Genomic DNA, 24353 nt, shown 5'->3' with positions numbered 1-24353 from the left:
TTAGCAGTATAAGTTGGGTTTGTCATTTGTTTGGCTTTTGTATCACATAATTGTCTTCTTCGTGCCCCCTGCAAACCCACCAAAGTGTAAGACTACTTGAAGTTCCGTAAGCATTTCGCAACGTCTTAATCACCCATGAATATTACCAAATATGGGACAAGGAGACACCTTAATCTTGAGAAAAATATGGAGATAAGCCAACGTGCTCAATTGGGTGATCTACCCTTTGGGCTCGTGGCTGACGAGTGTGACATCCTTGTACCGAGCAAGTATGTTTGCTTCTCAAATCAGCTTTTCTGGCATTACTTGGTTGCCCATATATTGGCAGAAGGAAACCATGCACAATTATAATATACATATGGAACACATTATTACTCAGCAATCAACAAATGCCGCAGTAAGGAAAGTTAGTAAAAACCACATATTTTTACACGAGCTTCAGTTTCAGATGTAAGTTCAATAGAATTGCCATAGCATATAATTTAGCCACAGGGAGTGAGCTTCTTGTTGCCTGCACCACGAGGGTTATCGTCCTTCCAGTCATCCCATCCTCTCGCTTTCTCCTCTTCGGCGTCCTCGTCCTCTTGGGCTGACCGACTGCCATCCTTGTGCCATGCGGAGTTTGATTCTTGAATCATCTTGGCAGTTCTTTCTTGCCATTTCTCCATCATTTTCATCTCACGTAAGCCAGCTTCTTCTATGCTCATCGTTGGCAACCTAAGAATTATTGGATCAAAGGATAGTCTCATATGCATATTTTCACTAACTTTTAGGACTGAACAATGCAAGATCACTTTAATAGAGATGATCTATAGCTCAACACTTAATTGCTGCAGGGGAAATCTAATGTTTTTTATGAGCAAATGTAGAAATTGCAGCAGAATAGTATCATTTCTTGGAATTTTTCATAGATTATGACTAAACATAAGGTCACACCTACGAATCACTATCTCAGCATCTATACGATTGCACCAAGTGTTCGTAGTCACAACAGAGTACAAGACAACAGTTTATTGTCAGTGAATCTAGTATTGCACTGAATAGCAAATTTAAACATGGTGCCTTTCCAGCATGAAAAAAATGAATGATATCAACAGTGTAAACCACGAATTTGTCACGGACTTATGGCAGAACATGCAACAACAGGACAAGGAAACACCTACGATTGAATAAACATGGTCACATACTAATGTGGTGAAGCAAATACAATGTAAAGGACCACTTTACAAATTTACCAAGAAATAATTTGCTCATCGAGTAATGCTCAACGAAAAAGGAGGTCAAAGTTCCTACAAATATATCAAAGTATGACTAGTATGATGCATTAAAGGTTGCCACAAATAATGCCCCTCCACATTCTGCCATAACCGAAGTTCACCATCACAATAAAAAGAAGCAGTGCAGTTTCAGCCAGGTATGTAGTAGTATTTTAAAGCATACCTATAACTTGGCTGAAAAACTTGTGCTGCCATTCTCTCTCTTTCACTGGTTAGTCCTCCACCAACAAGACTTGCAGGGCCAAATATCAGCGGCTGGTGTTTGTGCTCATGTGCTTGTGAAACACTTGCTCTACCTTCAATGACATCTTGAGCAAATGTTGCACAAGTGATTGGATCAGCTGGTTTGGAGTATGGTGCACGGTTGGCAGCATTATGGTGCCATGCTTCAGCCCTTTTTGTACGTTCATCAAGCATTTCACGAGCAAATGCATTACCATCCTAAAACATCATGAGCAGGAAATTATTTCATTACTAAAGGAAACCTCCATGTAAGTGCAGAATTTATTGAAACAGACATGCAACACAAAGGAAGCAAAGATAAAAAAAAATCTAATTGTTTTTTTCTTACGGTAGAACATCTACCATCGAGTGCTATAAAAGGATCATGAAAACAAAATCAAACATCTAATATTACTTGCATGTAGTAACAACAAAACACTCAGCACTCTGCAGACACTGAGAGAGAGAGAGAGAGAGAGAGAAGTGTGATGAAATACTTGCAATGGCAAGTTATTATCATATTATGACAATTAATTTAATTGTATCTCCTAACTCAGAATCCGGTGTATAATTTTTTTCAAACAGAATTACTGTATACAACTATCCAGCTACCTACTTGGTCATGGTCTACTTGGTGAAGGTAAGCTCTACTACAACATAAGCTCAAGGCAAAGCGAAGTTCAATAATTGTATCAGTAAAAACACAACCAGAAATGTACAGAACGGTTATAGAAGAAAAGTTAAAAGGCCAATATGATACTGGAAAGGATCAACCAAAGATACTATTGACGAGAAATTGGCAAACTTTATTCATTTGTTTTACCTTCGCTTTCCTTTCTTTTACTGCCGGAAGCATTTCTTCTTCCTTCTTTAACATGTCAAGAAGGTCAAAAGCCTATAAAATGAAGTAGAAATGAGTGCGTCTGATGATCAGGATAACCAAAGCGAGCACAGTAGCTTAAAAGAATGCAAATAAACATCCCAAGCAGTATAAGAGAATCATTCTTGCCCATAAAACACAAACCTTGCATAGAGCCAATGAGATAGTAGCTAACCATGCCTGCAACATAGAACAAAAAAAAAAAGAATCAAAACCACGGCATAACCATTTATCATTTGTACATCAAAGTGAGTTATGACAGGCATGGCATGGAACCCAAACTTTGGAAGCACACATCGACAGATCCCAAAAGGTTGATTGCCCACAAAAGTAAGAGATCGTATATAAAAAGCACAGGAAAGGCAATGAGCATCATATTGTTACAGGAAAAAGATTGGTGGTGACAATCTGCCAGTACAGAATAAATACGCTGTGTGTTTCATTTGAACAAAAATGGGTCAATTCAGGAAATGTGATCAGTTCCCTATGGGATTTTTTAAAACTTATCTTGAATCATCAAATTTGTCAAATTCCATCTTTTATTGAACAGAACAAAGCCTTTCCTTTCCTTCTCTTTTCTGGAAAAAGTAAATATTCTTCTTCCACTTCTAGTACATTGTAGCTAATTTTAGTTTGGGGTATTTTCAAATATGCTATGTGGTAATTTAAGAATATATCACGATGTTTCCATTTGGTAAACAAGATCAGATTTGCTACGTAAATGGGTTCTAAATGCCTGGTGCTAACTGCTAACCTCTCTTTCTTCCTCTCCATCATCCTCAAAAGCATCTTCCTCCCCAGCTTCAATAGGAGCTGATAAAGCAGCTGCTCTCAATGACCGCCTACGCCTTTCTTTCCTCTCCTTGATTTCTAGGAGCTTTGTTTCTGCAGCCTTTTGGCGCTTGAACCGTGCAACCTAGGTTCGGCAAACAAGAAAATTAGAGTGGAAATTAACCGACTTTGGAAAAGGTCAAGCAGATTATGAGTCCCAGATTTTGCAGTCTCAATAATAGATTTGGATCCCAGTTTATTGTGTTCGTAAATTGCAGAATGATTGATGACCCCTTTAACATATTTGAGAAAAATATTTCGTCAAGGCTCACCTTCTGTGCTCTTCGATTTGCCATGGTATCAGGTTGCTTCTGCCTAGATATTTCAAGCTCATCCTCTGATATAAGCTCCAGTGCTTCACAGATAGAAATGAATTCCTGTGTAACCGTAGTGATTAAAACATGAGAAACATGAGTGTTGTGATGACAGAGTGCTCCCAATTGAAAAGGGCATAAGAAAGACATGACAAATATGCACCAAATCAACTAAATGTGACAGGACAAACTGATATAACCTTCAAATGATCCTGCGACGCCTTAAGGACTGGGATCCGATCTTCCTGCGCTACCCTTTCAGTCATTTCCCCAAGGTAGTACGGTACCTGAAGAAAATCAATCGGAATCACAGATATAACCACATGTCGCAGATGCACAAACATGATACGGTAAGAGAAACGAATATAAACGCAGATGTAGTGCAGGAAACAAACATACGAGTAGGTATTTGAGGTTGGCGGTGGAGATGTCATCCTTGGTCTCGTTGGAGGAGAAGAGGCCGACCTTACTGACCATCTCGTCGCACCGCCGCAGCAGGTCGACCCCCTTGCGGATCCCTTCCTGCAAATATCCCAAACCAAGCAATCACAGTGAGCGCTCGCACAAAACCGCCACGAGAGGGTTGATGGGGATGAGGAGAAAGGGGGGTGAATCGAAGGAAAACCTGGTCGAGGGAGGAGCTGGAGGCGAGGGAGTGGAGGTGGGACGCCTTGTCGAAGAGGGCGGGGAGCGGGAGGTCGGCGTCCTCCTCCTCCGCCGCCGCGGCGGGGTGGAGGCGCATCTGCACCTGCATCTTGTTGCTGACTTCCTCCACCTCGACCATTCTCAGTCGCCGAGCGCGCGAGAGGGGAGAGATCGCCGGCTAAAACCCTACCGGAGCAGCGCCGCGCGAAGGAAGGGAAGCGACGCGGAGGAAGGAAGGAAGGGAAACTGGAAACGTCGGGAAGGGCGGAGGCGGCCGGATTTGTTGACGGGGAGGCGGGGCTCGGCCGGAGGTGCTCGATGGGCCGTTGATGATCGATCCAACGGCAGAAATCGCTGTGTTCCGCGCACTGACGGGCGGCAATAATGTTTACAGAAAAACCCCTGTTTCGGGCTATTTTTTTCACAAAGGTTATCCTAATTTTGGAGACGACTACGGATCGGACGTCCGATGCTATTGTTTTCGTCGGACGCCTGTTCTACTATTGAATCCACGTCCATCCCTTCATGTCCATCCGATTAAAAGAACTATTACATGCGCATGCAGAGAAGAGCAGCAACAAGAAAAGTTTAACTGTGCATGCTCAGTACCAAATGAGAGAGGTACATGGATAGTGACATGCTTCAAACTTTTTTCTCAAAAACTATTTATCCAATTTACAATCCGATTGCTCTGTTGTATTCGTTGTAATTAAATCTATATAACAAGATATCACATCATTATATTCTAAGAAAAAAAATAAATGTTTCAACCGTTTGGACTTGGATCTTTCACGTGTGAGAAATAAATGTTTCAATTGGAATTTAACTATGTTGCACATTTTAAGTTTTATGTTGCAGTAGATCTTTATAAATATTGCACGTGATATTATTTAGATGTTTCAATAAGTATTTTCTAATGTTTCACTAATTTAACGTAAATGTTGCACCGGCGTTTTTTTAGTGTCTCAATAAATAGTTACGGTGTTGCAACACTTATAACTCGATGTTTCATATATAGAATAAAAATGTTTCAATTAGGATTTAACAGTGTTTTGTTCTTCTTATTTATTTTTTATCAAAATGTAATCAACTAAGATCTTATTGTAAAGATTTAATTGCAACGGATATAATAGTGTAATCAGATTGTAGATTTAATAAATATTTTAGGAGAAAAATAGTTTGAAGTTACTAATGCAGTAATGCATGCATAGCCCTTTTTTTTACATACATGCACACTTATATGTTAGAGTGAAGAGTGAAGTACTAAGGAGAAAAGTAAGAGAAAGAGAGAGAAATGTGCAACCATAAACTAGGCTAAGAGAAAAGATAAGAGAGCAGACATATAGTATGTAGGTCGTGAGCAGATCACGTCCAATTTTGTTTGGTGCGTCAGACGTTTGACTGCAAGCATTTTCCCCTAGTTTTTGCAAAACACCCCTTGTGGTTTGTTTTCACCCTAAGGTAAGTAACACAACAGTTCCACTAACTCCATTTCATGTTATAGATCTTTTTAACTTTTTTTCAAACTAAATTTATATAAAAACTTAGCAACATCTATAATGCTAAATTAGTTTATGACATTAAATATATTTTAAAAATATATTTGTTTTCTTACAATATTTCTATATATTTTTATAAATTAATCAAACTTTAAAAGGTTTAACTAAAAAATCAAAGTGACTTACAATATAAAATAGATGAAGTATTATTTTTGTTAAAAACCCCCGTTTTAGCATCGATCATTTCAAAGATCATCGTTTTTTGCGAGAGAATATATGTGTGTGGAAGTTTTTGTGTATGTGTGTGCGTGTGTGTGGAAGAGTGAGTGTGCGTGCATGTGAACAACACTTTTTTAAGGAAAGTGTGAAGAACACTATGTGATGAATCTGGTATTAACCCTTGAAAGTTGTGAATTCACTTATGGTTAACATATTAATCAGATGAAAGAAAACTTATAGTTATGAGTACACTTGCACACAAATTTGTGTTTAATAGTTGTAATAAAATTTATGTTAGTAACATAGTATGCTAGTAACACGTACTGTACTAAACTCTTTCATCTAGTTATGAGTATCTTTTATTAGCAGTAGACACGAATTATCAATTTATCAGTGGAGTATATGTTAGTACTAACATGCTACTAGTACATGAATTCTATGTTTCACTTGAACAAACCACATATTCATGGAACTTGAAAGAAAGAAAGAAAGAAAGAAAGAAAGAAAGGAAAAAAGCAACTAACTTATGGTGATCACCTTTACAACGAAATGGCAGCATTCTGCTTCCATTACCCAAAAACAAAATGTTTCAAACAACATGAAGAAACTTTCTTTCCATAGACTAACAGGAAAAATAACTCAAACATCTCTTTACATGTATAATTGTTCAAACTGCTAAGTATTGCCAACTGCTCCAGACAAAAAGATCACAAGGATTCATTTCTCATCCAATCTTTCAAACTACTAACTAAGAAGCCACATTCTATTGTGTGGCCATTTACACTATTATGTAAAGAGATGTTCTTTTCTTTAGGGTCTCACCATCTACTTCCTTGGTAGCCCTCAATCTGGTTTCTCTGTCTACTGTTTCTTTGCTGAATGTACCCACCACTATTCCTTTTCCTTCCAGATATGCTGCTTGGGTCCTGGTATCTATTCCTGTTGATCCCATTGAAGCTAGCCCTGTTATTTGATGAATGATGATTGTTACTATTATTCCAATTGCCCCAACTAGAATCCGCCAAGGCACTACCCCAACCAGAGCAATTTTTACTCCACTCATTCCAAGATTCATGCTTTGTTCCCCAGTCCATGTTGGATCTTGAATCTTGCTCCCACTTGTTAACTTCGGTGGGCTTTTCTACATAGATGTCCCAGTTTCTAGATTGGTTCTGCCTCTGCTGGCACTTGTTATCTGTATCAGTGCTGCCCAATCCATCAGCTGGGAGTAACTCATCATCCATCTCGAATGGTAACCGTACCATATTCAGGTCAGCTATCAACTCAGGGTCGATCTTGCTATTGTGGTCAACCTTGTCAATATACATATCAGGGTCTGGCAAAGATATGTCTGAAGGTTGACCATGGTAATTAGCCCAGAATCTAGCCTTTGCATTCTTAAAATTATCAAAGGCTTCTGAGTCATCCCATTGCTCTATGTTCTTATACATGCAGACATATCTCTTGTTGTCACAGAACCTGTGCCAAGAAATGCCGCCAACATAAATGCAAAATTCCCTTTCCCATAATGGGATTGGGTGGCAATTGTGTCCTGTAAATACGAAAGCAATATCAGATTCATTGTAGCAGCATAAAAATGCAGGGAGATGATGAATTCTAAAATGTTTATACAAACAAATAACATATACAAAAATTTTCTGGCTAGATTGCTTAAGACTACTGTACAGATTAGAAATCACCTGCAGATTTTGGACGGGTCAAATCCCAAAATACCAGCATCCCTTCTAAAAGTATGGGAAACAAAGACACCAAAGTACCCAACGGTTACTTTCCTAACAGGCTAAACAGAAGAACCATTCAAGGTACTGGATAAATGGGTTCAGTACTAAAACACTACTCCTTCTAAGGGATGCTCCTTTGTCGCCACACAACTGCGCCTTTCATGACTACTCCCTCCGTCCCAAAAAAAGACAAACCCTGGTTTCCGTGTCCAATGTTTGACCATCCGTCTTATTTGAAAAAATTATGAAAAAAATTAAAAAGATAAGTCACGCATAAAGTATTCATCATGTTTTATCATCTAACAACAATGAAAATACTAATTATAAAAAATTTTCATATAAGACGGACAATCAAACGTTGGCACGCAAACCCGCGGTTTGCCTTTTTTTGGGACGGAGGGAGTATGTCAGTTATCTAATAGTTTATTTTTAATAGAAATTAATAATGTCTCCTTACGCATATCATGGATTTAGGATCCGGCTGCTTGAGGAAAAAATGTAATGGCCACATAAGAAGTTATCAATAGCCAACTTAACATTTTGTGTCCCCTCATTTTTTCTGAAGATATGCGCACACAAGTGCTCCCTCTTTTTTTTTATTTGACGTTGAACTAACCAAAGTCAAATAAAAAAACAGAGGGATTAGTTTGCTTATTGCAATACCATTACAGTTCAAACTATGAACTGATACTTGGTAGTCAAATAAAACTAGCATTTTCTGACATTTGGGTACCTTTTCAAATAGTAAGACAAATTAGACCAACAATAATAAGCCTAATGGTAAAGGAAGTCGCAGTAGCAACTCTGGTTCTAAGCTTAAATTGACTGCATCACACAGTACAGGACAGTCCACCATCTACGACAGTTGTGTCATTCTTAGGGTGGCAGGAAACAAAATGATATTCATGCCCATTCCGAGAACTCCAATCCACAGGAAAATCGTCAGCCAACAAGAAAGTACTAGACCTAGATATCTAGATCGAAAATTTTCCAACCCGAGTCTTCCCTAACAAATCACCATCTGAACACCACTGTACAGATTTAGAAATCACCTACAGATTTTAAAAATCGCCTGAAATAGCAGCATCTCTTCTAAAAGTATGTAAAAAAAAAGACACCCAACAGTTACTTTCATAACAGACTAAACAGAAGAATCATTCAAAGTACTAGATAAAAGGGTTCAATCCTAAAATACTAGCATTCCTTCTAATGGATGCTCCTTTGTCGCCACACAATTGCACCTTTCATGGCTATGTCAGTTACCTAATAGTTTATTTTAATACCAAGTACCAACAATGTTTCCTCAAGTATATCATAGATTTAGGATCCTGCCGCTTGAGGAAAAAAATGTTAAGCCCACATAAGAAGTTATTGATAGTCAACTTAATATTTTGTGGCTCCTCATTTTTCTAAAGAAATGTGCAGTAAGTACAGCGCTTTGTTTTCTTTCTCCATTAAGTACAACCTCAACCAGATGGCTGTGATATGGCTAATGCAAAGCAACGCCATTACAGAGGACAATTCCCTTAATCTCCTATCCTTGACATCCTCAAAAGACAAGCCTTCTTTAGTACCAACATTTATTGTACTTTTTTGCATTGTGTGTTAATGTGGTTTTACTATTTTGAAGCTTCTAGAATTATCCTAATTTTAGAGAAATAACTTGTATGATCATAATAACATAACTCCGCCTTCCATTTCCTAGGGTAAGCTTACTCAGATCAGCTTAACTTTTGATGAGTCAAAAGCAGATAGAGTAATTCACTGTTAAATATTTTTACAAAGATATGAAAATAAGCATTCATTTTTCACATAGGAAATCTGGAAATTCAAGATCCCCTTGAAAAATCGAAGTGTTCCTGTGGCTTATTTTGAGAAACAGTATACTAACGAAAGATAATTTAATTAGAAGAGGTTGGTAGAAGGGGGATAAATTTTGTCAATTATATGATACAGCAGAATCAATGCAACACCTTTTTATCGAATGCCGAATTGCAAAACTGATCTGGAATGTTGTTTGTAGCCTTTAACTTGAAACCTTTTAGAGACATAAATCATCTTTTTGGTAGTTGGATGTAGAGCTTTCAGAAAAACATGAAACATCTCATTTGGGTTGGTGTGGCTGCTATTTTATGGGTCATTTCGAAAACAAGAAATTCTGCTTGTTTTAAGAAACAACTTCCTGGAGATCCCACAGATTTGATTTATTATGCGTCATTGGATTACATGTTGGGCTGATTTGCAGATGCAGGAGGAAGAGCGAAGAAGGCTGCTGTGGGGGGGGGGGGGGGTGGGGGGGTGGGGGGGCAGCTCCTAAAGCAATTTGTAAATGACATTTTCAACACGAGGTTCGGTTGGAGGGCTGGGATGAAGCGGCTGGAAGGCTTCACTCTGGAGTTTGATTTCTAAGCATGATGTGCTCTGCTTTCAATTCACCTGAAGCATTGACCCCATTCTTCTCACTGTTGACAAAAAACTGGAAGTCTCTTAGTAGGGTGGGCTTTTGATCTGGGTTGAGCTTTTTTGCTGGGTTCTGTTTGGCTGAGTCCCTAGAGTGGCTCCCTGTGTCTTTACTTTGTGCTGGCTGCTGGCAATTAGGGGGTTGTGTGTTGACACCCAACCCAAATTGACCAATGTAAACTCTATCAGGATAGTTGGTGGTTTCCTTTTATGTTTTCCCGAATTCTGTAGCTGCATTTCTGTTAATGGAAATGTGGGAATGGCCCTTGCTCTAAAAAAAATTTTCTAGGCTAGGCTCCTAGTCATGCCACATTAAGGTCCAGGTGAGTTGGAACCCCCCATGTAATAACGAAATGAGCTAGGGCAATTTAGTAGTGTTCAAAAAGGTGCTAAGTGGGTGACGGGGTAACATGGTGGTGTCTAGTTCCTAGTTAGCAATAGTTGGCCTGAATGGCAACCGTGCTAGGTGGCAGGTTGGCGTCTAGCAAGATTCAAGTACAGAAGTGGTGCACCCTGGCTATGTTTCAGCATTTATATTTCCTCTAGTGGATAAGGAGAGGCGGTGTTTTAAATTTTAGTGGGAAGCAAAGACCATCCTAAATTATTACTATTTCCATTAGGCCGTTGTATATTATTTTGGCGGGAAGCGGAGAATATCCTAATCTAGAAATACATCACCACTATTTCCGTTACATATTCTTGTCGGAACAGATGACACACTGTGCTTACTGTGTGGTTGGATCAAATGACCAACTTGTATGTACAAAGTTTGCACATTAGTAGTTGGCAAACTGCCATACCATTACAGCTCAAACGACAAATTGATACTTGGTAGTTGAACAAAACTAGAACTTTCTGACATTTAAGCACCACATTTTGAAATACCAAGACAAATTAGACAAACAATAAGACTATTGGTAAAGAAATTTGCCATAGCAACTCTGGTTCTAAGCAGACAGTCCACTATCTACGACGGTTGTGCATTCTTAGGATGGGTAGAATGATATTCATGTCGATTCCTAGAATTCCAATCCACAGAAAAAGATTAGCCGACATTACCAGACCTACTGACCTAGATATCTAGATTTAAAAATTTCTAACCCTATTATCGCCTAACAAATCACCACCTGAACTTAATCGAATCATACAAAAACGCAATCCAATCCATAGAAACAAAGGGAACAGAACAAGCAAATCAGTCATCCATACCGAGATCAGGAGGAGGGGAAGGCGGTCGTGGAGCGCGGTCGTGGCGGGTCCTCCTGTACCATGGCCGCCGATGGTGATTCCAATTCCCCATCGCCGGGAGGAAGAGGAGGAACACCAGACTCAAAATGATTCGCCGATGCTCTCTCTCGCTCTTGACGGCAATCTCCTCCGGCAAACCGGAATGCTATCTCGCCATGGAACTAGGCGCCGCCCCTGCACCGCGAGATTGGGCGCCGCCGCCGCAATTTCGCAAACAGTGAGATGAGCTGAGGCGACGGCTTGCCGGAGAAAGCTATAGCTTTAAATGAAGCCAAAAGATGAAGCTGCTTGCGTCGCACTGACTCGTGGGCCCCCGGCCCATCGAAGGCTATACGTCTCCTCGCGGGCGTGTGGCCTTCTTCTCCCTTTGACCCAAGCAGCAGCGTCTCTTCTCCCTCTTCTCCCTCCACTCCTCCATGCTCTGCGTCGCCATGGCCGCGCGCCCCGTCAGTAGCACCACCTCCACCTGCCGCCCATGCCTCCCGGCGCAGGTTTCTGCTTCCAAGCCCTCCACCTCCTCGTCCCCTGGTACGGGTGTGCTCGTGGGTGTGCCCCGCGAGCGCGGGAGCTCGGTTTCCAAGGCAGCGATTCGTGGAGCGAGATTGGAGGCCGCGGCGAGGTGCTCTCTCGTCCGCCAGCGCCCCATGCTGCTGGCGACCGTGGCGGGTAGAGTGTTAGCTGTTGACTGCTCCCTTCATGTGTTCTATCGCTGGCAATCTGTTTGATGAAATGTCTCTGACGTTAGTGAGTGGTGTTTCTTGGTCTCAGTGGGGAGTCTGGTTGCTGCTGGCGCTGCAAATGCTACAGAAATTGGGGATTCTCTGGTGAGGGAGCACTATGTGCCTTCGAATTTTCTGTCCCCTTCTTGCTGATCACAAAAGATTTCGTGATGCCTGTGTCAAGTTGTGATTTTAACATGTCAAATTGTACTACTGCGTAGAAACAATTGTGAATTGTAGTCAGCAGTGTAGTTATCTGTCATAGGAAAGAGCAATATCGTATATTCCTTTTTATTACATTGTGAGGGCATATAGCTAATACATGCATAAAATTTTATTGTGATCAGCTAGGGTCATCTGGACTTGCTTTGGCTGACCTTAGCGTTGGAGATTGGTTTGGAAATTTGCTATATTCAGCGGGTCAGCAAGCCAACGAAGCTGTTCAGGATCAGCTGTCTGCTCTTAGTTTCACTAGGTTAGCTTTTCGGCCCCTGCAGTCAATTGCCTATAGACAGAATCTGTTTACTTACTTTCTTTCATTATATTTTATGTTTCTGTCCATCTCTTTTCTGACATGTTTCTCTATTAGCTTGGCTGTAATTTTCGGTGCTGGACTTGTAACTAGTTTGTCTCCTTGTACACTCAGTGTTCTGCCATTGACTCTAGGATATATAGGTAAGTATAGCGACTACCTTTTGAGATGCTGTTTTTTTGTTGCCCGGGATCAGTTATAATTGATGGCACTGATCTGATGACACATTCTTTAAAATCTTTCAGGTGCTTTTGGCTCGGGCAAAGATCGATCTGAGGTATATTCTGTTATTTATAAAATAACTTATAGAAATTAAATAGAACATGTATACCCAAAACCTCATAGTATGTCATAACATCCATTCACCATGTAGAAAAAACAAACTTCATCCATGTTATTCTTGATGTAAATTGATATGTTTCCATTCTATATATTAGGTTGTTGGAAATTCAGTTGCTTTTTCATTAGGACTGGCAACAACCTTAGCCATCCTTGGTGTTGCTGCTTCTTTTGCTGGAAAGGCCTATGGGCAGGTAGGACAAGGACTTCCAGTGGCTGCTTCAGGGTTAGCAGTTATCATGGGATTGAACCTTCTTGAGGTAAATTCATGATCCAATGTGAAAACTCATAAAGCGGAGCATGCCAATTAATTTTTCAAGCTAACTTGTTGCCACAATTCAAATCAAGTATCGGTTGATTTGATGGTTTTCCTTTTATAAATAGTTGTAAATCCTTTGCTGCGATGGTAATTTATTTCAATGAAATGTGTATCACTCCTGTTATAGTAGATATTAGCTCACTGCCTTAAACTGTTCTCTATGCTGGTTATCTTGTATTTACAGGTAATTGAGCTACAACTTCCCTCATTTTTCAGCGATTATGACCCTCGAGCTGCTGCAGCTAACCTCCCTTCCAGTAATGCTTTGACATAATTTTCTATTTTGTATCAAAGTACCATATGCCTCATTATGTTTATTTCAGTTACGGTAAATGATATCTTGCTGTTTCCCTATAGGTGTACAAGCATACCTTGCCGGACTTACGTTTGCATTAGCAGCATCACCTTGCAGTACACCTGTTCTTGCTACCCTTCTGGGATATGTTGCCACTTCAAGAGTATGCATAACAGGAACATTCATAAGTTACATTAATATTTTATTACTTTTTCTTAAATTTCAAAACAGTAAAACTGTCATAAATTTTACCATAGTGTCTTTAATTACTAAAGTTAGTGAATCACATACCTTATGATATGCAGTAATGTTGATTTCTTTGTTTCTAATATATGTTACACTTGACTTAGCAATCTGTCATAATTGTTGGCAAGAAGTTTATGTTCGCCTAATTTATTAATTTTCTGACATGCTGATTACGATACATTTTCTGTCAGGATCCGATTGTTGGGGGAAGTTTGTTATTGACTTATACAACTGGCTATGTTGCACCTCTTCTCATTGCAGCTTCTTTTGCTGGAGCACTGCAGGTATAAATGTCTTCTGATATACACATCTGTTAAGTATAGATAAGATAGTGCCATCAAATATGGAACTTTAAATCTCACTTAGACTTGACTAACAGTTTAACAGCGCATATCCTAGAACAACAACACCTGTTCATTTTAAGTTTAGTGCCTGATAAATTATTTGCTTTCTGTAGAGTTTGCTTTCCTTCAGGAGATATTCTGCATGGATAAACCCAATCAGGTATGTGCCTTAGTTCTTTCTGGATCTTGAGAGGTTCCTGGTTTGTAATTTGATTGCAAAAGACCTGCACGTTGCAATTAATTATCTGTACGAATAGTAATAATTTTTTGACTACCTTTTACAAAGGAAACACTGAAAATCCATATTTGTTAATTGATAGCATTCGCTACAATTTCACTGTCTTGGTTCAAAGAGCTTGAAATCACATTTGTTTGGCATGCTTTTTTGGGAGAATATAGCACATCAAATTTACCTTATCATCCATTTAATATTCTTTTGTTAAGATATTGTTCTAAACTTCTTGCCACAATTCTGTCATGTGCTTTGCACAGTTCCAATTCCTCAGAAGCATTCGTGTTCTTTCTTTTTTTTAAAAAAAAAAAGAGAAAGATCTCTAAAAAAATATAAGCCATTCCTTCTTTAAAAAATCTGCCTTTTATACTTTATTTTTTTTGGATTAACGCCTTGCGCTAACATTTGCCATTTGCTTGGTAGTGGTGCATTTCTACTGGGTGGAGGGGTTTATACCCTACTGGACAGGCTGTTTCCTGCAACATCAATGGTGATGTAGAATGCATATCATAGTCGGACAAGAGCTGCAGTACGAGGATCGCCATTGTTGAACATGCGAATTATGTCAGAGTTGAAATGTAAAGTAGGTAATGATAAAATGCTAACGAACTATCATCAGCTCTTCGTAGCTTACATAGGTATATATGATATCTTAGTCTCAGCAATCTGTATAGAACGAGATAAGTTGATGTTTACCCCCTACACCCACCCACAAATGTTATTTAGCTTCCGTTGCTTTTAAAGAATACGTGGAATTTTGTAGACAGAGGCAAGAGCAGAACAGAGAAATATATATATGCCCTTCTACTTCAATTCACAGGCTGCACAAGTCGATGCTAAACACGATGACCAAAATTGCTACGGATAATTCATTTCGGTGGATGCATTAATGCTCTTGGAATGTAACGAATTCTTTAGAGACCTCACAAAGTCACAAACTCAATACATTTCTGCTAAGACAATAACAGGCACTAAGGATACTTCATCAAAACTGTAACCCTCGTTTGGTTGTATTGCGCTCCAATCATTTCATTCATCCACTCCATACTCTTTTTTTTAGATAATGATCCACTCCATACTCTTAGAGCATTACAAATTCGTTCTATTATTTACAGCCACATTCAGAACAGTGCGATTAACAAAGAGACAGAGGTGCCTGGTTGAAAATGGATAAGATTTTACTTGCTCATTGCCCTGTCCTATTTGTCGCTCTTGCTCTTGCTCATACCCAAGAACTTTGTAGTAAGTGCTAAGATTTCACCGTCAAAATTATAATTAGGAACTGTAAACTTCTATATAGTGAGTGAAACATATTATTTCCCTACACATATATTCCCAGGCCAACTTCCTTTGGATCAGTCTCTATCATCCAGGAAGGCCTGTCAATCAAAATTTACGGTATTGTGTCAGCTAGCATACTCAGTATTGATTATTAGCTTACTAATGGGTGTTGAAATTGAGCAGAGAGGACATCACTTGTTCATCACGAAGATCGTTGTTCCTTGAGACGCCCGCTCAAGAAGCACCTTCCTTGATTCAATTGCTACTCCCTCTGGCTGCATTATGAATAAAAGTGGTGATTTTAGAAAATTAAAACAATATATTGTGTCGACTAGTGTGTTATTTTGTCCTCCCATTAGTGCACCACTAACCTCCTCTGGAAACCAGACGCCAGGCTGTGTGCTGCCCTCAAGAACTGCTAAAACAAACGCTGCTGTTGCATAGCCCACCGATCTGAAAATCCAATAAAAATTAATGCTAAGATGCAATGCAGATAGTTGTACCAAATGATTTTGTTTGTTCTTAAAATTTAAAACTGCAAAGTAAATCGGAACTTCTCAAAACAACCATGTAGTAAGATCGCTCCAAGTTTTGAGTATGAATTCCTAGGATTTAGGGTGTTAGCATTACAAAAATGCTGCATCATTCAAATGTTAAGGAATAATCACTCTGGGAAGTAGATACCCTGTTAGCTTTTAAATGAGGACAGGTTTACATGGTTTTCTCAGGAATCCCTTTTTGAATAAAAGGAAACTCTTATACATAGCATGTAAGTTTTTGAAACTGGGGTCTCATTTAGAGAGCACCTATGTGAAGCTTCCTGCGATCTAGGGCAAAAAATGTGATAGTTATTTTTTAAAATAAGTCTTGATATTTGATGACTAATATGGTAAATATCAATTAGGTAATGGACCTTGAGAATGCTCAACTGCTTGTGCAGAAGTGTCTACTTACACAGATAGTTTTCTATGAGAAAATAATCCAATAGTATTCTTTCCATTTGAACAATCTAAGTCTACCTGCATATAAATGAAATAAATTTGATCAAAAGGTAGTGATCAGTAGCTACATATACAACTTTGGACAAAGTTTGAGTATAATTAATTTACTCTTACTCCAGGTATGGCTTGAGGAAAATACTAGAAGTAGTATGCTTCTAGGCTGCTAACCTGGACCAAGGAAACAAATCTTGGCCAGTAACTAGTAAAAACAATAGTCTCAGTGGACCAATATTTTGTGGAAATCGATGGCTATATTGAGAGTTACATGGTCCATACTTCGCTCCCTTTTTGAAGAAGTGATAAAATCAAATCTTATAATTGATCAAATCAAAGTTTAGAAAGTAAATTATTTTAAAAAACTGAAGAAAAATTGGCTGAACAAATATTTTAAAACTGGCATTCAAATACCTGTTCTGGCCACAGCTTGAAAGAGTATGCAGTTAACTCTGGAAATAGCTTGAAGCCTTGGAAGGAACTAGTACTTCTAAAACACACAGGCAAAAATTTTCTATACAAAAGTTGCTTTAAAAAATCATATTAATCCATTTTTTCAAAAAAAGTAAATAATTAATTTTGCGTGTGCATGAGGTGAGTTCCCAACCTCACCTCGAGAACACAGCTTTAGGTACTTACTCTCATGGAAACACGCTCTCCAGCAATACCATCGATAGCTCGGACAAAAGGATCAACAAATCCAACCAATTTTAGAACCTTATTTTTATCCCTCAAGAATTCCTGAACACGAACAAGTTGCAGTCAGGTGTAATCCGCATTAGCACCAAATCACCAGTTTAATATTATCCCATTTTTAAGATTTCAGCAGAAAACAAGCAAACCATGTTGCTTTAACAGTAATAATAGTATTAGTTGATTTCACCAACTACATAATTAAATAATAAAATAAAATGTAAGCAATTGGTTGCTTAAAAATTAAAACTTCTATTTTTTTAGTAGAGTTTACTAGTACTAGAATACTAATAGCACCGGTTGTGTCTGAAAGAAGTAACTTGATAGTGCATAATTTGAGAAGTAAGACATACAACAGGTAAAAAGTTTGCGAAGGCCTGCATTACCCAATTCCAGAAAAAAGGAGCAGTACCGAAGCGAGCACTGACAGTAGGCACACCTAAAACCTTATAAGCACTCTTCACCTCAGGCAAATTCCTGGAATTAGTGGCATAATATAAAATTTATTAGCTTCCATTTTGAATTCTAACCAAAGTGGTTTTTCCTTATTGTGGTAAGATCTCAAAAAGTAATTAATGTTCAGTGCCTACAGTAAGTAAACATCTTTCTTCCTAACCCCTTTGCCAAAATCAATGCTGAGAGCTCCACTGTAGGGCTTCAATTTTATTTCTTCTCCTGAATTTGTAATGAGAACAAAACTTAGATTTTCCTCATAGAGAAATCCTATAAGTGCACTAATAAATTATTGAAAAGTACCTTTGTTATATGCGATTACATCCTCCGCAAGAAGCAGAAAACTAGTTGTTAATATTGTTGGCCCAGCACCACCAGTGCCTGCAGTATAATAAAAGAATCTAGAAAAAGGATTTAGCAACATACTAGCATAGATTCTGATGAATACGACAACGCTTTCCATACTTCATGACTAGTTTGACCTTTAATTTTTCCAGGAAATAAATAACTCCTAACCTTAATCTTTCAGGTTCACCAGCATTTTCACTTCTAGCAGCATGAACAAGCTCAGCAGCCATCACTGTTCCAAAAGAAGAAAACAGTGTATTTCTAAGCACTCAAAAAATTAAGATATGAAGCTTACCTAGCTAGATCAAAACATTGTCTTCATAGTTTACTGCTAGATCATGTCTCTAACTCTCTATTATGTATTTGATATCTTCAATCTTCATATTAATACATGACACTAATCAAGTTGGTGATTTTACACATATGTAAACTGCCTCAAAGAGCAATGGATACTATCCATGAGTACTGATGGAAATTGTGAAAGAGCACATGATGATATCTGGACAGTGTAACTTGAAAAATATCAAAGTAAACTGATATGTTTGATAGAAATGCGAAGTAAGACCATTGCTCACTCCAGGATAGATGCCGGCAGTTGTAATAGCTGGGATACCGCAATCTTTTGCTTGTTCATGGAAACCCTTTGCTCTCCACGAATAGTCTGTATCATCACAAACATCAATATATGCCGTCTGTAAAAAAAAAAAAGTTAAGGATGTCACTAATTTCAACGTGTTATTAAACTTATGCATTTGATGATCAGGCGTTGCACATTTCTAACCTTGGTCGCTATTGCTGCCTGTAGGACAGTGCACTCATTCTCCCTTTGGAAAGGTCCAGCAGCATGAACAACTAAATCCACATCTGGGGCAAAAAAAGAAAAACTAGAATGGTCAAACATCAGAAGAAGTTTGTGGATGACTTTTCAAAATATTTGCAACAATCTTTTGAAATCATACGGCCGGTGTTCCAACTTAAAAGCACAACATAAGCAGGTAGTTCCATTACTAACCCTGTAGCACTTCCTCCAGCATGTTCCTGTCGCGAATATCTACTTGGACAAACTCTGATTCATCCCCGAGTTTAGATGCCAAAGATTCACCTTTCTCCCTGACCAAAAAAAAAGGATACTCGACAAATGGTCATGCTACTATAATCGTCTCATTGTACAGATGGAACTGCACAATATTGCAGGCATCCAGCCAGGATGCTATTGACAGAAGAAAGAAATTGTTCCCACTATTGAAGTGAACTACAAAATGGCTACTTGGCTAGGTGTGGTTTGCATTCGTTCAAAAGTAAGAAATTGCAACACAAGTGAAGTAAATTCATTCTGCAGATTAAAACAGACGAGGAAATTGAGTAACAGACTAGTGCGGAGGAGGCATAGCATATAGGGGGCACCAACAGGTTCCTGCCGGCGATGAGGATGTTGAGGTCGGGGCGGAGCTTGGAGAGCGCGGTGGCGGTGGACCCGCCGACGCGGCCGGTGCCGCCGAGCACGAGCACGCGCGCGCTGGAGGAGGAGGACCTCCTCTGCGCCTGCGCGTCCGTGGAGGGAGCGGCGGATGAGGAGGCGACGGCGGCAGGTGGCAGCGGCATGCATGCCCTCACCACGGTGGCCATTGGCTCTTTGCTCGCTCCGCTCCGCTCCGGCGACATAGCCGAGTGGTGTCAGTGCTCTGTGCTGTCAGGGATGGCGCAAGGCAAGGAGGTGCTTGTTTGGTTGGGTACGTGGAAGCCGGTGGGCCGTTGGTTCGGTCGCCTATCGGATTATCCATCCATCTAACCGCTGTTTCCTCCCTCCCTTCATATCGCTTACGATGGGCTGAATTAGCTCTATCTTGGGCCTCAGTATGAACTATGGGAAGGTGAGATGGCACCAGGGTTTCCCAAACCGCCGAGGTCGGGGTTACCGCGCCCCGGCGGTAACCGTGAAAAACCGTATAAAACCGCGCAAAATTTATTAAAAATTCAAACTATTTTTAAAATTTATTTGAATTTAAGGAGGTTACCGCGGTATTTATATTACCGTGCCCCCGCGGTAAGCCCGGTAACTTTTAATAATCAGTGGTAGTTTGAAACTAGTCCTTATTGCTAAATCCTCTCGAGGTAAACTACCAATAATCTCACAAATAAGCATCTTTTATTTTATTTTGAAAAGATGGGAAATCACAAACTGAGTACGCAGTCTGGCTACAATCTTTGGATTAAGGATAGGAAATAAAGTAAAGGTCAAGTATTTAGGTATTGCCGTATTGCAAGACCTACCAAGGCCATATGTGTTTCGGGACCGTGGCCTAAGAAATTTGAGGATATGCCATCTGATTTGTGTGCCTTTGAATTCTTGCCACCCAATCTGTGTGTCTTTGCAAAAGTGTCACTGGAGGTGCGAAACTTTTGGTTTCGTGCCACTTTTGCCTAGGGATGAAAACGGTCGGAAACGATCGGAAAACAGCCTCAACCATTTCCGTAACCATATTTTTCTCGGAAACGAAATCGGAAACGGTAAAGTCGGAAACGAAAACGATATCGGAAATATCGGAAAACCGGAAACGGAACAATACGAACGGAAACATGTCGGTACAGATCGGAAACCGGTAACAAATACGGAAACATTAAACTATAAAAACATATATTTAACTTTACATAAGTATGTTATATATATATACATAAATTCAAGCTTATACTATATAAATTATAAATTAACTTCATTTTAGCCATGTACAAAAGTTAGAGATTTTATTGAAGAGTCATTCAATCTATAAGCTGTGGGTCAAGTATAGACATGTCCTATAATATCGACATATTTAGAATACGGTAATTACCATATTATAAGAAACGGTAATTTCCGCGAGAATACAGTAAATACGGAAACGATCGGTATAACAGCAAAACCATTTCCGTTTTCATTTCCATATTTTTTACCATTTCCATTTTTGTTTCGGTCGATTACCATTTCCATATGGCTCGGCCGGTAGAAAGTCGAAAACGAACGCCGGTCGGCCGGTAATTACCGTTACCGTTTTCACCCCTACTTTTGCCGAAGAAGGGTAGGAGGCAGTGCGCGGGCGGTGTCTCTTGGCGGTGATGCCGCGACGGCAACGATAATACGACAGTCAGCTACTGTAACGCCCCGATTTTTGATCGGAATTAAAAATCATTAAATAATACATTTTCTATGAATTAAATAAAAGTTAAATCAATTTAATCAAGTGAACTAATGGGAGAATTAAAATTTCCTTTTAAAAATCATTGGCCGGAAATATTTTGTAATATTCTTTGTGCCCTAATTCACTCTCCGGATTTTTCCGTAAATTTTCGGAGCTCAAGAAATAATTTTAATGCCACAAAGTTCGCTAAATCAATTTAAAGAAAAAGAAAAACAAATTAAATCCCTTTCCTCCCTTTTTGGGCTCGGCCCAACTCCCTCCCTCCTCCTTCCCGGCTAGGCCGGCCTCCCTTTCCCCTCCCTCGGCCCGCTCGGCCTCCCTCCTATCCTCCCTCGCAAAAAGTCTGTTTTGCGTCCCTTCCTCTCTCCCTTCGCCGACAGGTGGGACCGGCGGCCCCACCTGTCATCCCCTTCCTCCGGCTCCAACCGCTGCCATGGCCGCCCGAGCCTCCCCACGACGCCGCCGTTTCCGCACTCCTTCTCCACCCCGCGCGCGAGTCCGCCGGCCGTGGGACCCCGCCGCCCCACGTCCTCCTCATCCCCCACCTCTCCCCTCCAAAACTGCCACCCACACCCCACGATGCCGCCCACGCCGCCGGCGGTTGCCACCCCGACTCCGCCTCTCCCGAGCTCGGTCCGACCTCCCCTCCCCTATAAAAGCATTCCCCGCACCTCCCTCTCCATTTTCCCCTCTCTCCCGAACCTTCCCGTGCACGAAAACCACCCCGCCACCGTCGCACCTCTTGCCGCCGCTCGCCGGCGATCCTCCAGCCGGTCGCCACCGCTGCTCCTGCCGCTGCCGCTCCGCGCGACCGCCACCAGCGGCTTTGCCGCGTCGTGCCATACCCCGGCAACCCCTCCGTTTCCCCATTGCGTCGCCGAAACCACCTCCCCACGGCGCTCCCTCTCCCCACCACTCACCGGCGTGCTCCAGCCAGCCGCCGTCTCCCGCCGCACTAGCCACCACCGAGCCGCGCCGACACCACCATCGGCATCGCCGTGTCGATCTCCACCCCGGCCCCTACTCCATTTTCCCATTCCACCTCCGGGACGCCGCCGCCACGCGCACCACCTCTATCCGTCGCCATTGCCACTTCCAGCCGCGTCGCAACACCGCTTTGGTCCACGCCGTCACCTCTCTCTGCTCCACAAGGACAAGGAGAACCTCGGCCACCTTTTCCCATCGCCGGAAACTCTCTGGACGTCCGTTTTCCCGTGCGCCGGTGAGCCCTTCCCCCCTTCCTTTCTGCTCCGGCCGGCCACGTCGCCGCCCCGTCCTCCCTAACACCTCCCCTCCCATCCTAGCGTGCAGCTGCCGCTCGTCCGCCTCTTCCTGAGCGCCGCCCGTCGCCAGAGCGTCATCGTCTCCGTCCGCCCCGAGCTCCGCCGTAGCCGCCTCCCGTTGCCATCTCGCCGCCGGCCACCTTCTTCCGCCGTGTGCTACTCAGTGAGCTCCCCCTCCCCTTTCCCACCGCTCTCCGCCGCTCTCCCGCGCGTGCCGCCGTGCCGGTGGTCACCGCCGGCGACCATCGGGCCGCACGCCGCCGCTTCCCGGCCGGCCGGTCGGCGAGCCGGCTCCCGCCCGCCTGTGGCCGCCTGATTCACCCCGGGTGAATCTGGGCCGTCCACATGGCCGTTCGGCACCGCCCCATGTCAGTGCCCTCGTGGCGCCATGTCGGCGCCACCTTTGCCGCCTGTCTGCCGTGGCCGCCACGTGGCCGTCCATGTGGTGCACCCGCGCCTGTGCCGCGGTGGACTCTCGGTCCACCGCGGGCCGCTCCTCTTGCGCCGCTGACTCGTGGGGCCCTCCTATCGGCGCCGGCCTCTTTGATGACGTCAGCGCGTCCCTTTTCCTTTGAGAAATTAATCATTAATGCGCAATAAATTCGTTAATAATTCTAGAAATTCATTTAAACGGCTCAAAACTTCTAAAATCCATATCTAATTCATTCGAACTCCAAATTGAGCCATTCAACTTGCAAAATTCATCTAAAATTGAGCTCTACATGTTTGTTTACTTTTCATGTACTGTTTCCTTGGTTTTTATTAGAGTTTTTCCTTGGTTTGCTTGCCAGCGTGTAGAATCTGTCGTTTCGGAAGATCGCGATCGCAAGGATAAGAGTTCAGAAGATTGTTTGAAGAAGCAAGGCAAGTCACACATTCCCCTTAAGCATTTTGATCCTAATTTACAAATGTTTTATCATTTGCAAATAAAATTGCATGTCTTGCTAATTACATGGGAATAGGGTTTACCTATCTGCTCGCTTGTGCCATGTTTACTTGATATCTGTCCTTTGTCAATATTGGGTAATAAATCGACTAGCTCATATTACTTATGTGACCTAGCTAGAACTATATGCTTAGCCATGCTTAATTACCACTAGCTCAGTTGATGGGATAATTACAGTATTAGACCTTTTAGTATCAGAATGAGCTGCGTGCTCGAGACATCTGGACATGCTTCATGGTCGTAATTATCCAACTAAAATACGACTGAATGGTGGGCTGTGGGTGCATGGTTTTGCTAGTCGCACACATGGCAATTAAGGACCAGTTCGCGGGAAACCCTGGAAGAATTCCTCGTACTTACCACAAGCCAGCGTGGGCAACGACTGGGCTTGTAGTGTAGCTTTCCTCTAGCTGACGCATCTAGGCAAGGGTGGGCGTGATGGAGCGGGGCGGGCCCTGCGACGGCCTCTGTCGCTTCCGGATTCACCTAGGCACGAGAGGGGACTGCCCGTTGCCCGCTGGGGACGGGGGTGAAACCTGAGGTGTGGTGTGCTTGGCTAGAGGGGGTTATGCGAAAGGTTCTGTCACGGCCTCTTTCCGGTATGTCGTGGTGGCATGTCGGCGCACGGGAACGTGTCGTGGAGCTGTGTCTTGTGGGTACCGTTGTACACCTCTGATCAGAGTAAAACTATTCGAATAGCCGTGCCCGTGGTTATGGGCGGTCGACCAGATTCACCATGATTAGTCCCACCTTAATAAACCGACTCAATGCACTGTAGTTCAGGTGGGTTGGTTGGGCCTGTTCAACGTGGCGTAGCA

The 24353-nt window shown here is 41.6% G+C and overlaps 4 protein-coding genes and 1 long non-coding RNA gene across 7 annotated transcripts; 2 read left to right on the top strand and 3 right to left on the bottom strand.

The window, feature by feature from the left end:
* Nucleotides 1-274: 274 nt before the first annotated feature.
* Nucleotides 275-4423, bottom strand: LOC4349739 (PP2A regulatory subunit TAP46-like). The gene is made up of 9 exons (XM_015762559.3): nucleotides 4150-4423; nucleotides 3924-4046; nucleotides 3725-3811; nucleotides 3483-3587; nucleotides 3134-3295; nucleotides 2524-2559; nucleotides 2323-2394; nucleotides 1441-1718; nucleotides 275-717 (listed from the first exon to the last, which is right to left on the bottom strand). Exons 1-9 carry the CDS (start codon nucleotides 4306-4308, stop codon nucleotides 483-485), a joined length of 1257 nt encoding a protein of 418 aa, XP_015618045.1. The 5' UTR covers nucleotides 4309-4423; the 3' UTR covers nucleotides 275-482.
* Nucleotides 4424-6487: 2064 nt separating this feature from the next.
* LOC9269556 (uncharacterized) lies at nucleotides 6488-12033 on the bottom strand. Its single transcript, NM_001423152.1, has 2 exons — nucleotides 11299-12033; nucleotides 6488-7439 (listed from the first exon to the last, which is right to left on the bottom strand). The coding sequence occupies exons 1-2, from the start codon at nucleotides 11387-11389 to the stop codon at nucleotides 6706-6708; spliced, it is 825 nt and encodes a 274-aa protein (NP_001410081.1). The 5' UTR covers nucleotides 11390-12033; the 3' UTR covers nucleotides 6488-6705.
* LOC4349738 (cytochrome c-type biogenesis ccda-like chloroplastic protein 1) lies at nucleotides 11707-15199 on the top strand. Its single transcript, NM_001423153.1, has 11 exons — nucleotides 11707-12003; nucleotides 12106-12161; nucleotides 12404-12531; nucleotides 12646-12731; nucleotides 12834-12865; nucleotides 13026-13187; nucleotides 13431-13503; nucleotides 13604-13704; nucleotides 13979-14071; nucleotides 14245-14291; nucleotides 14787-15199. The coding sequence occupies exons 1-11, from the start codon at nucleotides 11754-11756 to the stop codon at nucleotides 14860-14862; spliced, it is 1104 nt and encodes a 367-aa protein (NP_001410082.1). The 5' UTR covers nucleotides 11707-11753; the 3' UTR covers nucleotides 14863-15199.
* A 145-nt stretch (nucleotides 15200-15344) lies between these two features.
* On the bottom strand, nucleotides 15345-19825 carry LOC9271908 (uncharacterized). Of its 3 annotated transcripts, NM_001423151.1 has the most exons (13): nucleotides 19542-19825; nucleotides 19146-19243; nucleotides 18915-18997; nucleotides 18699-18825; nucleotides 18302-18365; nucleotides 18089-18186; nucleotides 17923-18007; nucleotides 17719-17809; nucleotides 17279-17380; nucleotides 16599-16663; nucleotides 16016-16097; nucleotides 15840-15919; nucleotides 15423-15742 (listed from the first exon to the last, which is right to left on the bottom strand). In NM_001423151.1, exons 1-13 carry the CDS (start codon nucleotides 19793-19795, stop codon nucleotides 15685-15687), a joined length of 1287 nt encoding a protein of 428 aa, NP_001410080.1. In that variant the 5' UTR covers nucleotides 19796-19825; the 3' UTR covers nucleotides 15423-15684. The 3 variants fall into 3 exon arrangements, 1 of the variants encoding a protein (NP_001410080.1); XR_001541473.3 differs by lacking the exon at nucleotides 16599-16663 and having other exon boundaries at nucleotides 15345-15742; NR_186754.1 differs by lacking the exon at nucleotides 16599-16663 and having other exon boundaries at nucleotides 18089-18166.
* Nucleotides 19826-21698: 1873 nt separating this feature from the next.
* Nucleotides 21699-23568, top strand: LOC136353950 (uncharacterized). Its single transcript, XR_010737561.1, has 3 exons — nucleotides 21699-22528; nucleotides 22611-22752; nucleotides 23381-23568. It is a non-coding gene; the product is annotated as an uncharacterized lncRNA (long non-coding RNA).
* The last annotated feature ends 785 nt before the right edge of the window (nucleotides 23569-24353 follow it).

This window comes from Oryza sativa, chromosome 11 (assembly GCF_034140825.1).
Source record: "Oryza sativa Japonica Group chromosome 11, ASM3414082v1".
NCBI classification, from domain to species: domain Eukaryota; kingdom Viridiplantae; phylum Streptophyta; class Magnoliopsida; order Poales; family Poaceae; genus Oryza; species Oryza sativa.
Note: the sequence above shows the minus strand (reverse complement) of the source record. Positions and strands in the feature narration are given on the sequence as shown.

What these genes read in the sequence shown, in the direction of transcription:
- LOC4349739 (XM_015762559.3), bottom strand. Translation starts at nt 4,308, where the DNA reads ATGGTCGAGGTGGAGGAAGTCAGCAACAAGATGCAGGTGCAGATGCGC. An exon ending in CCAGCTCCTCCCTCGACCAG is followed by an intron (nt 4,047 to 4,149) that starts GTTTTCCTTCGA and finishes GGATATTTGCAG; the next exon opens with GAAGGGATCCGCAAGGGGGT. An exon ending in CGTCGCAGGATCATTTGAAG is followed by an intron (nt 3,588 to 3,724) that starts GTTATATCAGTT and finishes ACGGTTACACAG; the next exon opens with GAATTCATTTCTATCTGTGA.
- LOC9271908 (NM_001423151.1), bottom strand. Translation starts at nt 19,795, where the DNA reads ATGTCGCCGGAGCGGAGCGGAGCGAGCAAAGAGCCAATGGCCACCGTG. An exon ending in CTATCCTGGAGTGAGCAATG is followed by an intron (nt 18,366 to 18,698) that starts GTCTTACTTCGC and finishes CTTTTGGAACAG; the next exon opens with TGATGGCTGCTGAGCTTGTT. An exon ending in GGTGAACCTGAAAGATTAAG is followed by an intron (nt 18,187 to 18,301) that starts GTTAGGAGTTAT and finishes TCCTTTTTCTAG; the next exon opens with ATTCTTTTATTATACTGCAG.
- LOC9269556 (NM_001423152.1), bottom strand. Translation starts at nt 11,389, where the DNA reads ATGGGGAATTGGAATCACCATCGGCGGCCATGGTACAGGAGGACCCGC. An exon ending in TTCCCCTCCTCCTGATCTCG is followed by an intron (nt 7,440 to 11,298) that starts GTATGGATGACT and finishes TCGTATTTACAG; the next exon opens with GACACAATTGCCACCCAATC.
- LOC4349738 (NM_001423153.1), top strand. Translation starts at nt 11,754, where the DNA reads ATGCTCTGCGTCGCCATGGCCGCGCGCCCCGTCAGTAGCACCACCTCC. An exon ending in TCTGCTCTTAGTTTCACTAG is followed by an intron (nt 12,532 to 12,645) that starts GTTAGCTTTTCG and finishes TTTCTCTATTAG; the next exon opens with CTTGGCTGTAATTTTCGGTG. An exon ending in CTTTTGCTGGAGCACTGCAG is followed by an intron (nt 14,072 to 14,244) that starts GTATAAATGTCT and finishes TGCTTTCTGTAG; the next exon opens with AGTTTGCTTTCCTTCAGGAG.